This window comes from Castor canadensis, chromosome 11, assembly GCF_047511655.1.
Source record: "Castor canadensis chromosome 11, mCasCan1.hap1v2, whole genome shotgun sequence".
Classification (NCBI taxonomy): Eukaryota; Metazoa; Chordata; class Mammalia; order Rodentia; family Castoridae; genus Castor; species Castor canadensis.
Genome location: NC_133396.1, coordinates 58,735,173 through 58,748,019, shown reverse-complemented (window position 1 = coordinate 58,748,019; position 12,847 = coordinate 58,735,173). Strand labels below are relative to the sequence as shown.

Genomic DNA, 12,847 nt, shown 5'->3' with positions numbered 1-12,847 from the left:
TGGTTTTGTTTCTGATGACACTGGTAACATAGATTAGTCTTGTATAATTTGTTATCAGTATAGAAAACCTGCTTTGTGGACCCTGGACACTGAGAAAGACAGACTCCAAAGCAGAGGTGAATGTGGAGAATCTAGCATAGGTTCTGGGTGAGTGCTGCAGTACCTGTGCCCTTAGATTTGTCAATGAATAAATGTTGTATGCTTGTCGATACAAAAACTCTGCTTCCACTGTTGGAAAATAAAACACCCTGAAAGGATGTGAATTATTGCTAGAGAGAATGTGTAGAGTACGGAATCTCCTGCAGCAGCAGTATGACTGTTTCCTCCTGCTTCCCCTAAGCGGTGAGTAAATAATGCCAGGTCTGTGTCATGGGTGGACAGTTGATTAGACTGTCACCTCGCCATCCTAGATGTGTTAGAGTTGTTCCCCCAGAAAGATGCATGGTCTGTATAATGCAGTGATGACCTTGTTTCTTCTCTTCTTTGAGTATGTATGTGTAGGGAAAGGGAGTGGTGAGGGAGAGAAATGGCCAACCATTGTCACCAAGGGAGAGGGACAGAGATGACTCTTCTTTCCTGAAAGACCAGCTTGCCCCTCCCCACCCCCACCTCCTCTGCTTAGTAGTCCCGGGCTTCCCAATGCTCCCCTGCACCAGTGTTAGGAGAGGCGCATCCAGTGAGGATCCTGTGTGCACCCTGTCTGGAGCCCATCAGGTGGTTGTGGTGTTGACATGAGTTTACATAGCGATCCAGATACAGGCAGGTTGGGTGTGTGCTCAGTGTTTCCCAGATGTGAAACGCAGGGAGCCTGTCCTGTACAGTGGGTGTGGTGGACTCTGTGGCCGCCTGGGGGTCATGGCCCATAAGTTGCATATTGCATTAAGTTGATTCATGGCCACGGATGTTTCTCTAGATCTCAGAGATAAGCTTTCCAAGACACTTCTGGCCTGAATGGCAGCCTTTACTTCTGCCAAAAATAAATGAGGAGTGGCTGGAAGGCAGGAGAGGAAACAGAGGGCAGGGAGGAAATGGAAGGCTGAGGAGGGTAAAATGCGAGGTGACAAGAGGTTCCTGTCTGAGAAAATGTGGTTCTCCTGGGGCAGGGAAGAAAGTGAAAGACCAGACGCAGTGAGACAGAAAGGATACAGACTGGAGCAAAGGAGAGAGGGAGAGACTGAACAGAGGGAAAAGAGCTCTCAGTTCCAGTGAGGCACCACATGGGGTGGGGGGAGTGGGGACGGTGTTATTCTGGGCCTGGGCAGTTCTATGGGAGGCTGAGGTTGATTTCAGAGAAGGCGAGTTATAGAAGCTCCACTGTGTACTGAGCTACTTTGTCTTCCCTCCTCTTATGTCACAATAGTCTCTGAGGTTTGCAGATCCTAGACAAGGGCAGGAGGACACTGTTCCAGAATCCACACAAATGGCTCATTGGCTCCTAATCTCATGAGATGCCCTGCTCAGTGAGTGAATGAGTGAATGAGTGCGTGGTTCCCAGGTCAAAGGAGGTGCTAGTGCATGCTCCATATTCATTCAGCCTTTTGGAGAACTACAGAACAAATCAGAATATACCAGGCTCCGGGAAGTACTGCCTGCAAGATATTTGTTTAATGTGGCATTTTTTTCACAATTGATGACAGGCTTGGAATCTTGCACAACTTGGACCCTATACGCCATGACTCCCAGTCTAGACAATCTATATGGTGTGTCATGTGACCCTTGTCATGAATTTTTATTTTTTATTTTGTTTATTTATCTACTTTTATAGTTCTGTCATACTGAGGCTTTGAGCTCAGGACTTCATCCTTGTTAGACAAGTGCTCTAGCACTTGAGCCACAGCCCAAGCTCTTTTACTTTTAGTGTTTGTTTCAGATAAGGTCTTAACTTTTTGTTGGGGGCTGGTCTTGGTGATCCTCCTTACCTTTGCCTTCTGGGATTATAGAGGTGTACCACTATACCCAGCCTGATTTTGAGATAGGATCTCACTGTCTTTTGCCTGTTGTGGCCTTAAACTGCAATTCTCCTGCCTCTGCCTTCTGAGTAGCTGGAATTTAAGTCCCCCCACCCCCTTTTTTTCTTTAAACAACACTTATTAACATCTTGAGAGATGCTGTATTCTATGGGATGTAGTATAGGAAACACCAAATTAAGATAGTATGTACCCAATCATGAGTATGCAAATGGTGCTGTTTCCACAACAGTAGGGCAAAAAGTCTGAGTGGGGGTGACTTGTGCCAAAGCACTAATCCATCCATCCCACATGGAACCCATAAAATCCTTTTGTAAGATGGTTTCCTGAGATAAGGATGCACTTGTGGTCACAGACAGAGTGAGATCATCAGTTCTACATGAGAGCCCTCTGCAGCCACTTTCCTCAGCTGGGTGCTATAAACCACTCGCTCTTCTCTACCTCTGATATAATTCAACTCTGGTGTTGGCAGACGGTGATGGCTGGAATGCTCCATGGCCCTGTAAAATGTTTGAAGGCCACTGTGCTACAGCCTTGAATGTATAGAATAAGTAATTCTTGAATGAAAGCCTGTGTCTTATGATGGCCAATGGACAGAAGAGATCCTTTGGACTGGTTGCCTGTCTCTAGATAATAATAATACCTTATAAATTTTCAGTGCTTTTAAATTTAGATTCTAGGACAGCAGAGTACAAGTTTTGTACACACAGAATCACCTGGGAAGCTTTCTGTAAAGTTTTTAATTAACGTGACCATGCATGTATATTAACTGAACACATCAGTGGGGTTCAGCATGGGTATTTCAGTACAGGTTTACACTGTGCATGGAAAGATCCAGCCTCCCTTTGCTCACCCTCCTCCCCCTTGGCCCTCTGGGAAAGTTTTAATTCCAAAGCCCAAGCCACACCCATTGTAGTCAGATCAAAATGTTGGGGGGTGGGGTCCTGCATTTATATATTTTAATGATTCCCAGTAATTCCAGTGTGTAGAAAAGTTTGGGTTGTGCTGGTTTAGAAGGACTTTATTACAACAACTGTGTCTCCCTAAGAGAATCAGGGCAGGCACACATTCTAATCCTCATTTCATACATAAAAATTGAGGTCCTAGTAAGTGAGGCAACATAAGCAAAGTCACAACTTCATGTCACGTTCCAGGTAAGCATCACTTCTTTGAATGATCTAAGGCAAACTAAGCACATTCTGAAAATGGTGAGACAAGAGTTTGGGTGGGGACTGGAGAGAGCTGGCCTTGAACACCCAGTGGATTGAACCATGGTCTCCTATGGACCTTTGTATCCATAGGAGAAACATGGAAGCCACCTCAATGCTGGTTTTCACTTCATTTACAGGGTACAAAATTGAACCTTTGTGCCAGAGTCCAGGAAACTATAAAAGCCCATATCTTGCCTTTGGACTTAGTGTCAACTATCTCTTGTTATTTTTTAACAAACAAGTCCTCCCCATGCATTTTGAAAGAGTCTCAAAATTCTATCCCATAGTTCGCTCTAATCTCCCAGTTCCTGACGCAGCAGGTATGAGAAAAACTTACCATTCTACATAATTGTCTATCAGCCACATAGGGCTGCCACTGTAGGGGCTCAGTGAGATATGGTGAGAGGTGCTGGGTTACACCGATGTACGTGGTGTTGGAATCTGATTCTCTAGGGACTGGGCTTTCCTAATACTTTGGTTCATTATCCAGAAATTTAGAAGCAAGGATGCAAGGAATTACTTCAAATCCCCTAAATATTCCACCTCAAAAGGTGTTTCCACCATGTGGCATGAATGAGCAGTCCTATTTTATATGTTAGGAAGTACAAATTCTAACAGCCCTACAGATATTGAAGACAAGTTAGGGGTTGTCTTTTATTGGAGGGAGACAGGCATGGGCTGGGTGACCACTTGGATGGCATGATCTATGTTAGAGGGGAATGAGAAGGTATGACTATAAAATTTGAGATACCATAGTGTTATGTGTCCGTGTGAAATGTCATGGGCCGGTGTGGAGGGTCCTTGCCTTCATAAGCCAGAGAACTGGCCCGTAAGGCAACTGACTGACTTGTGAGCCAAGGCTGGTACACAAAGTAGGATTTATTAGAGAGAAAGGAAAGGCTGCAGCTAGAGCAGTGCAGCGGAGCCCAGAAACCGGTGGCTCCCTGCTCAGGTGAAGGCTGGGGCTTTTATGGATGTTTTAACTCTGGGTTTGGGTAAGGGTTAGGTGGGCTCTTTCCATTGGCTGTGGATTCATGGAATCTCTTGGATGAGCTGGTCTGTTTGCCCCTTATTGCAGGGGGAACAATCTTGAGAGCATTTTGCTCATCAGCCCTGTGGCAGATCTGAGTCCCTGTAGCTCCTCTTCAAGGTGCAGGTTTATAACTCCTTCTCAGAATGCAGGAATCACAGTGCTCTCCATGGAGGATAGGATACTCACTCATCTACCTTTTAGGACTCCAGACCCAATAATAGGATCTCAGAAGTAGGTCTTAGAAGGAGAAATTTATGCTTTAAATTTCACTTAAAAATTATCAAGTGAAACTCTCTTGAGGTTAGAGGACTATTTGAGTTTTATTTGTTTCCTAGTCTCAGAAAAATGATATTGTGAATTCTTTTAAAAGCACATTGTGGAAAATTGCCACTGAGACTTGTAGTGGAGACTCCTCAAGACTTGGATCTTGGTAGGTTTGACAAAAACAGCTTTTTCTTTTTTCCTTTCTAGTAGGAAGGAATCCCCCAGGATACTGTCCATTGCTAGGTGTATTAAAATAAGGTGTTAAAAATCTGTGAATAATTTACTTTATGAAAGTAGTGGCATTTAAGTTTGCCCTTGTCAATGACACACTCAATGGCATTCCACAATTCCTTGCTTAGGAGAAAAAAGCGGTGGAAACCCCCAGAATTGCTTACCTTGGGGGAAAGGTGTGTTTCACACATGAGCAAATCAGCTTTCATGCATATATTGTAGCTGAAGGAAAGACTTAGAACCTCTTTCAGTATAGTCTACGGACCATCATTTGGGTGTTACTTCAAGAACCAAATTCTCAGTTCCTCACAACAGACCTACTAGTCAGCATCCTTGGGGCCGTGACCACTCCAGAATCCAGGAGGATCTGTGCTTACTAACTCTTGAGAAGCACTGCTTGGATCAACAGTTCTCCAACTGTGGTTTCCAATAGCACCAGCCTCTCCTGGGAACTTAGTGGAAACTGTCTGTAGCCCTTTTGCATTAGGCTGTGGCAGGTGCTACAGGAAATACTCCATGGCCCTTTCAAATATTTAAAGGCCACAGAAATGGAAAAGGTGAGTATATTACATAATGAATTCCTGTGTAAAAGCATGAAAAATATCTCCTGGTCCTGTTTCCTGTGTTCAGGTAGTTAATAATACAACCATGGAGGTCTCTAGTTTTGGTTATTTTTCTTCCCCCTTTGGTTTAGACCAGAGCATATGAAATCAGTGCCTCTCCCCCACAGCCCCAGCATGTGGGCCTGGCATCCTAGGCTTTAACAGGTAGTTATCTGCAAGTTTGAGAACTGTATTTCCCACCAAATGTCTCACCTGCCTGGAGATGTAGAGCTTTCAGACTTCCCGACTTCAGCCTGTGCTCGCAGCCTCTGTAGCTGACTCCAGGCAGCTGTACATCGCTGCCACTCCTGCTCCCAATATCAAGCTGGGAGGTGCAGGTCAGAGGGTGGGGGACTTGGCACACTTGCAGAAATGTGACCACATTTAGACTCTGCTAGAGAAGATGGCCTGACTTTGAAATGGGGACATTTTCTTCTTACCTTCCTCTGGGGACCAACTCAGGCTGCCCAGCACTCAGACCTTAAAGCTAGGAATCAGAAAGCAGAATACCTGCAGAGATGGTCATGGCAGCCTAAGGTGCTCAAGCAAGGCCATGCCTGCTGGCCTTAGTGGCTCCGTTAACCTCCTTCAGCTCCACAGAAGACAGTCCCCTTCTCTAGGGGTGGAGTCAATTTAGCCTCTTGAAGAGACCTAAGGACCCAGGATCCCCAGGGAGGCTACCAATTGTTTCCTTCCCAGGCCAGTTTGAGGAGGCCCTGGCTAACAAGTGTGTTTTTCCAAAGGTCATTGGATCTATGATGTGAAGAAAGCTATACAAATGACCGAGAGGACTGATATAAAATGGCTGAGGAGAGAAGGTAGGGTTCGGGGTGTTAGCAATGGAAGCTTTGGCTAGCCATGGTCAGAGGTTGGGGATGGGAAGAGACAGGACTCCATGGGAAGCCACTTTTGTTGTACTGGTAGAGAACACAGAGTGTTCAGGAGATGTGAGGGGTTGCTATTCATTTTGCTCCAGATGGTTTTAGCTTTGCCTCTGCCAGCTGTGGGAACACCCTAACTTGTGGACCTTTGCATCTTGCATTTGCTTTGAGAAGACAGGGAAGAAGAGTCAGGTCTGTGCTTGGGAGTTGTGATGGGACTTTCCTAATGAGAGGTGAAGTCACACATCCTTGGGAGAGGAACAGGACTGTGGCAGGAAGATGCAACCCATTTGTGGTGCATTCTTTACTGACAGACCTGTCCCCTGACAAGGTCCAGCTCCTGAGTATCCTTGAGGCAGTCTGGGGATAACTGTATTCAATGACTTCTCTTTATCCCCAGGCAATAATGAATGCCAGAGTCAGCAGATAGTACCAGACCTTATACAGATGATGTTTTTTCCTACACATGCATACATACCCATGATGAAATTTAAGTTATAAATTAAGCTCAAAAAGAGACCAACAACAATAGCTGTTAATAAAATGGAACAATTGTGACAATATATTATTTAATAAGTTGTTAAAACTGATGAATTATTTATTTCTGGAATTTTCCATTTAATACTTTTTGGAAACTGACGTGTGGAAAGTAAAAGCAGGGATGGTGAGGGTGGTGATTACTGTGATCTGCATCTTTCTTGCAATTACAGTGAATTTTGCCAAACTCAAAGATGGCAAGATGAATATTTTAACTCTCCTGCTTCCCAAACTCCTATTGAAATGGTCAAAGAAATATAAAACTACAGACAGTATATACTGCTGGGAAAAACCTGGGAAGGTAGCAGCTACAGGAGAGACATTTGAAGGCCTGTCTGGGTAATAGAGTGAGGTTGCAAATGAAAGAAGGACGAATCTGCCCATGACTTGATGTCTGCAAAAGATCAGGTAGACTGACAGAATTTCTAGCAAAGCCTCCTACCCAAACAGCCCAGTAGTGAGAAGCTAATGAGTTTTTTTAGCCTGTTACACTTGAGTTCAAACCCACCATGAGTAAGTTAGGTAAGATAGTCAGCTTCAGTCCATCCCCTGTTTAAAGGGGATGATGCCTACCTTATAAGATGTACTAAGGTTAAATGAAATAGTACAGGTTATCAAACACAGCTAAAAGGCTAATAGTGACCACTTAACTGTCATGTACTACCCCTACTACTGTTGCTGATGCACAGAAAGCTCTACAGAGTTGCTCTCATTCTTATCATCATTTCTCAGATGAGGCAACTGAAGCTGAGAAGCTTGCTCATGTTTCACAGCTCTGAAAGGGTTGAGTAGGAGACGGCAGAAGGCTAAGTGCAGAGCCCATGTTTTCAAACCTACTCCATACTCTCAGCCCTTAAAATATACTGTAGTCAGCCCCTGTTTCCATGAGTCCCACATCTATGGAGTCAACCAATGGTAGATCCAAAATATGTTTTAATGGCATTATTCCCATACAACACAGTATAATAACTATAGTAATGTAGCATTTACATTGTATTAGCATTATAAGTTATCTAGAGAGGGTTTAAAGCACACAGCAGGATGTATATAGGTTCTGTGCAAATAAGACATCATATTAAATATGGAACTTGAGCATCCGCAGATTTCAGTAACTGAGTACTCTTGAGGTCCTAGAGTACTTTCCCATGCACACCAAGGGATGATTATATTTTCGTCCTGCAATAACCTTACAGCAGCCATTGTTATTGGTGAAAAGACAGAGTTCAGGGGTTAAACAGTTTGATACAAATATGGAAAGCAAGCCTGCCTGACTTTGTCTCTTGCTCTTTTGTACCCTGCTATCCTTTAATTGCTATACTGTATAGAATATCATTCTGCCTCCTGACTCTGGGATGGATTTTATTCCCTCTGAATAAAAGGAGGCATTATGGGGAAGACTTCCAAATATGGCTCTGGTCCTCTCTGGTTCTTTGAAGTGGTAGAGTACTGTATGCGTGAGTGTCTCTAAGTCACCTGTGTTTCTCTTTGTTGGTAGGACTCACAGAAAACCTTGGACTCCCCTTGCATCTTCTTGAAAAACATGGCCCTTGGCCAGCTTATGTCACATATACCTCCCCAGTGGTACAAAAGTTCATTGAGAAAAGCAAAGCTAGAGAACTGGAATGTATCCATGCTTTTGAAGAAAGTCAACGGACACTGAAGTCCACCAAGTCTTCCAGCATCTTTCAGCTGAAAAGGAAACAATCATTGAAATCCACTGACGAACTGGCGCTCCAGGACGCACTGTCAGAGACTGTGTTATCCATGTGGGGTACTTACTCTGTATCCACCATGGGTCCCATCACTGTCCCAGAACCCATGCACTTACAAACTGAGTCTAGAGATAATCCCACAGCAAAGTATAACAAGATTATTTTCTCCCGAAAACCTATGCTGAGGATGATTCCCTACAACTCGGTACAGGTCGGCAAGGAGAAACACATGACTGTTTAGTCAGCAGTCTCTGCAGCCATCCGCCCAAGAATGTTCAGCAATTAAGCTCCATTTGCCACAAATCGTACTCCGTCCTTTGAATTTGAACTTGCTCCTGTTCGCACAGAGGTTGGCAGAGAGAAACCACAGCACAATGGGGGCCTTGGGTGGGTGGGTAGCTCCCCTCCTGCAGTCCCAGTACTACTTTCTGTCATAGGTGCTGAGACTTGATTGTGGGTGAATTAGATAGGAGACCGAAATCACACCTGTTACTTTACCAGAGATAATCTAATGGAAAGAATTATTAACCAGGTAACTGAAGGGCAGAAGGAGAAGCCAGATGTGTCAACAGAAGAATAACCTCATAGCAATAACCTTAACTTATAGCTTCCTGCAGGAAGCAGCTATAGTCCTTAAGGCTGGGGGAAAAGAATATTGGACTTATTAAGAAGGAGCATATGGGAGGAAGTTCAGACTTTCCAAATGGGGGTGTGGTGATGCTGCTCAGTGTGTGCTGGTGACTGGGCCCTGAGGAGAGTCCCTGCAGGGATGGTACCCTCACCTCTGATGAGGGAGAACTGTTAACCTCTGAGGGGATACCCATGAGGCTGTTAGTGTGAATGTTGGAAAATTCCAAAAGTGGATCTAAATGCTTCTGGAAGGAGTTGCCACTGCCTGGGTTAATAAAAAGGGTTGCTAGGGGAAGCTGACAGGGACAGGAAGCCAGCAGAAGCTGAACAGGATGCAATCAGGAAGCAACCAGTGAGTTCCTTCTTCCTCCTCTGGCCAGGCTGATTCCCACTAGTGCCCCCGAGAGGCAGAGTTTGGCAGGGTATAAAGCAGGAATGCAGTTTGTGAATTCCCAACCTCAGCATCTCCAACTGTAATAAAAAAGGATGAAATTTTGAGAGAAAATTAGCCTGGAAACCAGCACAGTGGGGTTCTTATGCTCCACTTGGCATCTGAAATTAGTATTGAGGTGTTTTTCCCTTGGAGAGCTTACATGGTAGTGGAGGCTGGTATATCCCATGCTACGAAATGGAGGATCCCCACCTCCCTCTTGGTACTTCTTTCAGGTTTGCCTGAGGAGCTGAGCTGATGGGGGAGAAATTCCTGGCTGGACCCAGCTGTTATTTGTCTGAGGACAGCTAGAACTGGCCCACCCATGCTCTGAATTGGCCCCAAAGCCAGTGATATTGTCTCGTGTCTCCAAGCAGACAAACTTTGTCTCTAAATTAAAGCAGGATCCGGTCAGGACAGTCAGATCCAGCTGGTCTCATATTTGGGGTTTATCTGCTGACCTAACCCGACTTTCTATATTTGTATTTGCAAGGCAGTTAAGACCCATCTGGTGCCCCAACAGAAGTGTAGGGGATTCGATATACTAATAGATATAAGCGCCATTTGAAAACAGCAAATTTTCCTTACAATGCATTTCTCCATCCAAAAATCTAATGTAAACATTTGCAGTCGCTTATGGATGAGGCTTCTGAGAACTCATCTCTGACTTCTGTGTCAGGACGTGTGCACCAATTAGAAGCTCCTGACTCGACCCTGGGTTCCTAACCCTTTGCCTATGATAAAAATATAGGTATTTTTCTGGTGAAACTCAGTGGCTGTAGTTTGCGTCCTGCAGGCAGGTGATAACATTCTGATAAGAACTTTTTATTTCTTCTATCCCTTTATGGTATTTATGGCCAGGGTATATAGGGAATGTGTGGGTTACAGAGCCTTTTTGAATGTTAGCATTAATAGGGATTTGGGATAATTTCTTCCAGTCCCTTCAAGGGCAGGTTGATATGAGAATTTACTAAAGGTTGCAGTTTTTTAAAAAATAAACTCTAGGTGTTTAATAGATTTTACAAAATTTTGTGCTCTAAAATGATTATTTTATGGATAGCATTATTCAGATTAATTTAATTCTCAGCCAATTATATAAACACAAATAGAACCAAGGGTATCATTCACACCTTATGCTCTGATGAAAACTGCGTGTGTTCTGTGACTGCAGTGTAGATGTGTTGCTTCCTGAGACCTTCATAAGAAAGAAAAAAGGCTGGAGGCATGGCTCAAGTGGTAGAGCAACTTCCTAGCAAGTGTGAGGCCCTGAGTTCAAACCCTAGTACTGCCAAAAAGAAAGAAAGAAGAAGAAAAAGTCTAATTTCTTTTGACACCGGAAACTCTGCCCATAGCCCAAGTTGGGACACAGGGATCTGGGCAACATAGGATCTTGACCAGCCATGACTACATTCACATGAGGACTGAGGAGGCTTCTGGGAAACCATTGTCCCAAAAAAGAAACAACTGGATAAGACCAGCTGGACCCATTAAGAGGCACATGGGGAGAGGATGATCCTTAGGTTTGTCTGCTGTCCAGACCTCCTTGTGTGCTGTGAGGGTGGGGACCAGTGAGACAATCTCTCAAAGGGCTCTTTGACTAAAATCCTAGAAGGTCCTGGAGTACCAGGGCAAAGTGGTGGTGGGGAGAGGTTGTTCACGTCACAATCCACTAGCACACAGGCCCCACTGTCCTGGGTGTGGCTATGAAACAGCCAGGTCTGGTAGACCCCCATGGATACTTATTAGGATCAGCTTTGTTCATGAGAAACCCAGAGACATCCCTGATTCTCCCAGAAATAGGCATGGAACCCTTCCTGGGACCTGCCATCCATCACATGCACGCAGGGCATGCCTGGAGTGGAATGTGGACTATTCTCATGTAACCTCATCTGCTTGTCCAAGTCAGAGGGGCTGGGATAGCTCAGGTTACGCTGAACACATTTCACTTCCACCTCAAAAAGAGAACTGGCTTTCTCTAATGTTTCACAGGCCATGGCCTCTTATTTATCTCCTCTATATGTGGAATTTTCTTCTTGGCAGGTTTGCTCTTTCAATGGGTCTCCGTGCTATCACAGATCTGTGAAGCACCAGAATGTGCTTTGTTAGCCCGTCTGTGTTGCTCTGTAACTAAGGCCTGGTTCTGACACACACAGAGCAGCTGTTTTGAACAGATCCCTTGGCTCCTTGTGCACAGAATGGTATTTACCCATTTGCAGATTCCATGGTTGGCGTTTGAACAGTTGATATTCAAGCTCGGCAACATGACCGAGCCTGCTGATCGTTGGTGGACATCAAATGGTTACACATTCTGCAACCTCCCTTGCTGCCCTCTGCCTGGGAACACGTCTTCATGGAGATTAGTCTGCTTGAGAGATAAGAGGTTGCAGGAGTCTTAAAGGTAACTTCAAGAAAGGTGCTGGTGCAGATGTGGACAAGCCAGATGTTTAGGTTGGGACTGAGAGGCTGACTGGGACTTAAACAGGAGTTGTAAACTTTATGAGCAGTTGGTGTAGAGTCATGTTGGAATGACACCAGTGCAGCATGATCGCAAATCTTGCTCTTTTTTTGGACCCAACAGCCTTATGTAAGAGGGATAAATGGCACTTAGTGGCCTTCTTTTTAGGACAGGGAGAGCAAGGTGGGTACCCTGAAGCAGGGGTTTTCATCCTTGGGCCTTGCTGGGGGTCCTTAGAAGTAGCCAAGAAGTCATGAGAAGCACAGGACGCAGTTCAGCTCTCTTCACTGAGATCCCAGCCAGGGACTCAGGATACATCCATGGATACCAAGAACTAGGTGTAGTTGTCCCAGCTCTGCAGCCTGACAGCCCTGTTCCAGTGTCAACAGTGGCAGTAAAAAATTGTAAAAGTGTTTCGTAAGCTGTGTTCAGGCAAACGTGCCTCTCCGTCATCCCTTCCTAGAAGTTTTTGGAGTCCCCCTACTTCCAGACCAAAGGGCACATGGTTAGAACCCTCAGATTATCAGTGCTGGATAAGAGAGAGATAGACTGAGAAACACGGGACAGGGGTGGGGGAAGGGAAGCAAACAGTGACTTAAGATTTGCTGTGATCTGACATTGTCAGCCCTGAAACTTGGGGCTGGGTTTCTGTTTGTCAAGTAATCAGAAAAATCTCTCCCTTCCTGCTTTCTCCCCTCACCCCACCACATCTCACTCTCTCTCTCTCTTTTTTATTCCTGGTGGGACTGGGGATAGAACTCAGGGCTTCATGCTTGCAAAGCAGGTGCTCTACCACTTGACCCATACCTCCACACCATTTTGCTCTGGTTATTTTGGAGATGGGGGTCTCATGAATTAATCTCAGCCTCCCAAGTAGCTAGGATTACAGGTGTG

At 44.9% G+C, this 12,847-nt stretch overlaps 1 protein-coding gene across 1 annotated transcript; it reads left to right on the top strand.

The window, feature by feature from the left end:
• Positions 1-278: 278 nt before the first annotated feature.
• Positions 279-8,814, top strand: Cdrt4 (CMT1A duplicated region transcript 4). The gene is made up of 3 exons (XM_074044765.1): positions 279-342; positions 5,575-5,646; positions 8,222-8,814. Exons 1-3 carry the CDS (start codon positions 279-281, stop codon positions 8,677-8,679), a joined length of 594 nt encoding a protein of 197 aa, XP_073900866.1. The 3' UTR covers positions 8,680-8,814.
• The last annotated feature ends 4,033 nt before the right edge of the window (positions 8,815-12,847 follow it).

What these genes read in the sequence shown, in the direction of transcription:
- Cdrt4 (XM_074044765.1), top strand. Translation starts at nt 279, where the DNA reads ATGTGTAGAGTACGGAATCTCCTGCAGCAGCAGTATGACTGTTTCCTC. An exon ending in CCTCCTGCTTCCCCTAAGCG is followed by an intron (nt 343 to 5,574) that starts GTGAGTAAATAA and finishes CTGTGCTCGCAG; the next exon opens with CCTCTGTAGCTGACTCCAGG. An exon ending in TATCAAGCTGGGAGGTGCAG is followed by an intron (nt 5,647 to 8,221) that starts GTCAGAGGGTGG and finishes CTTTGTTGGTAG; the next exon opens with GACTCACAGAAAACCTTGGA.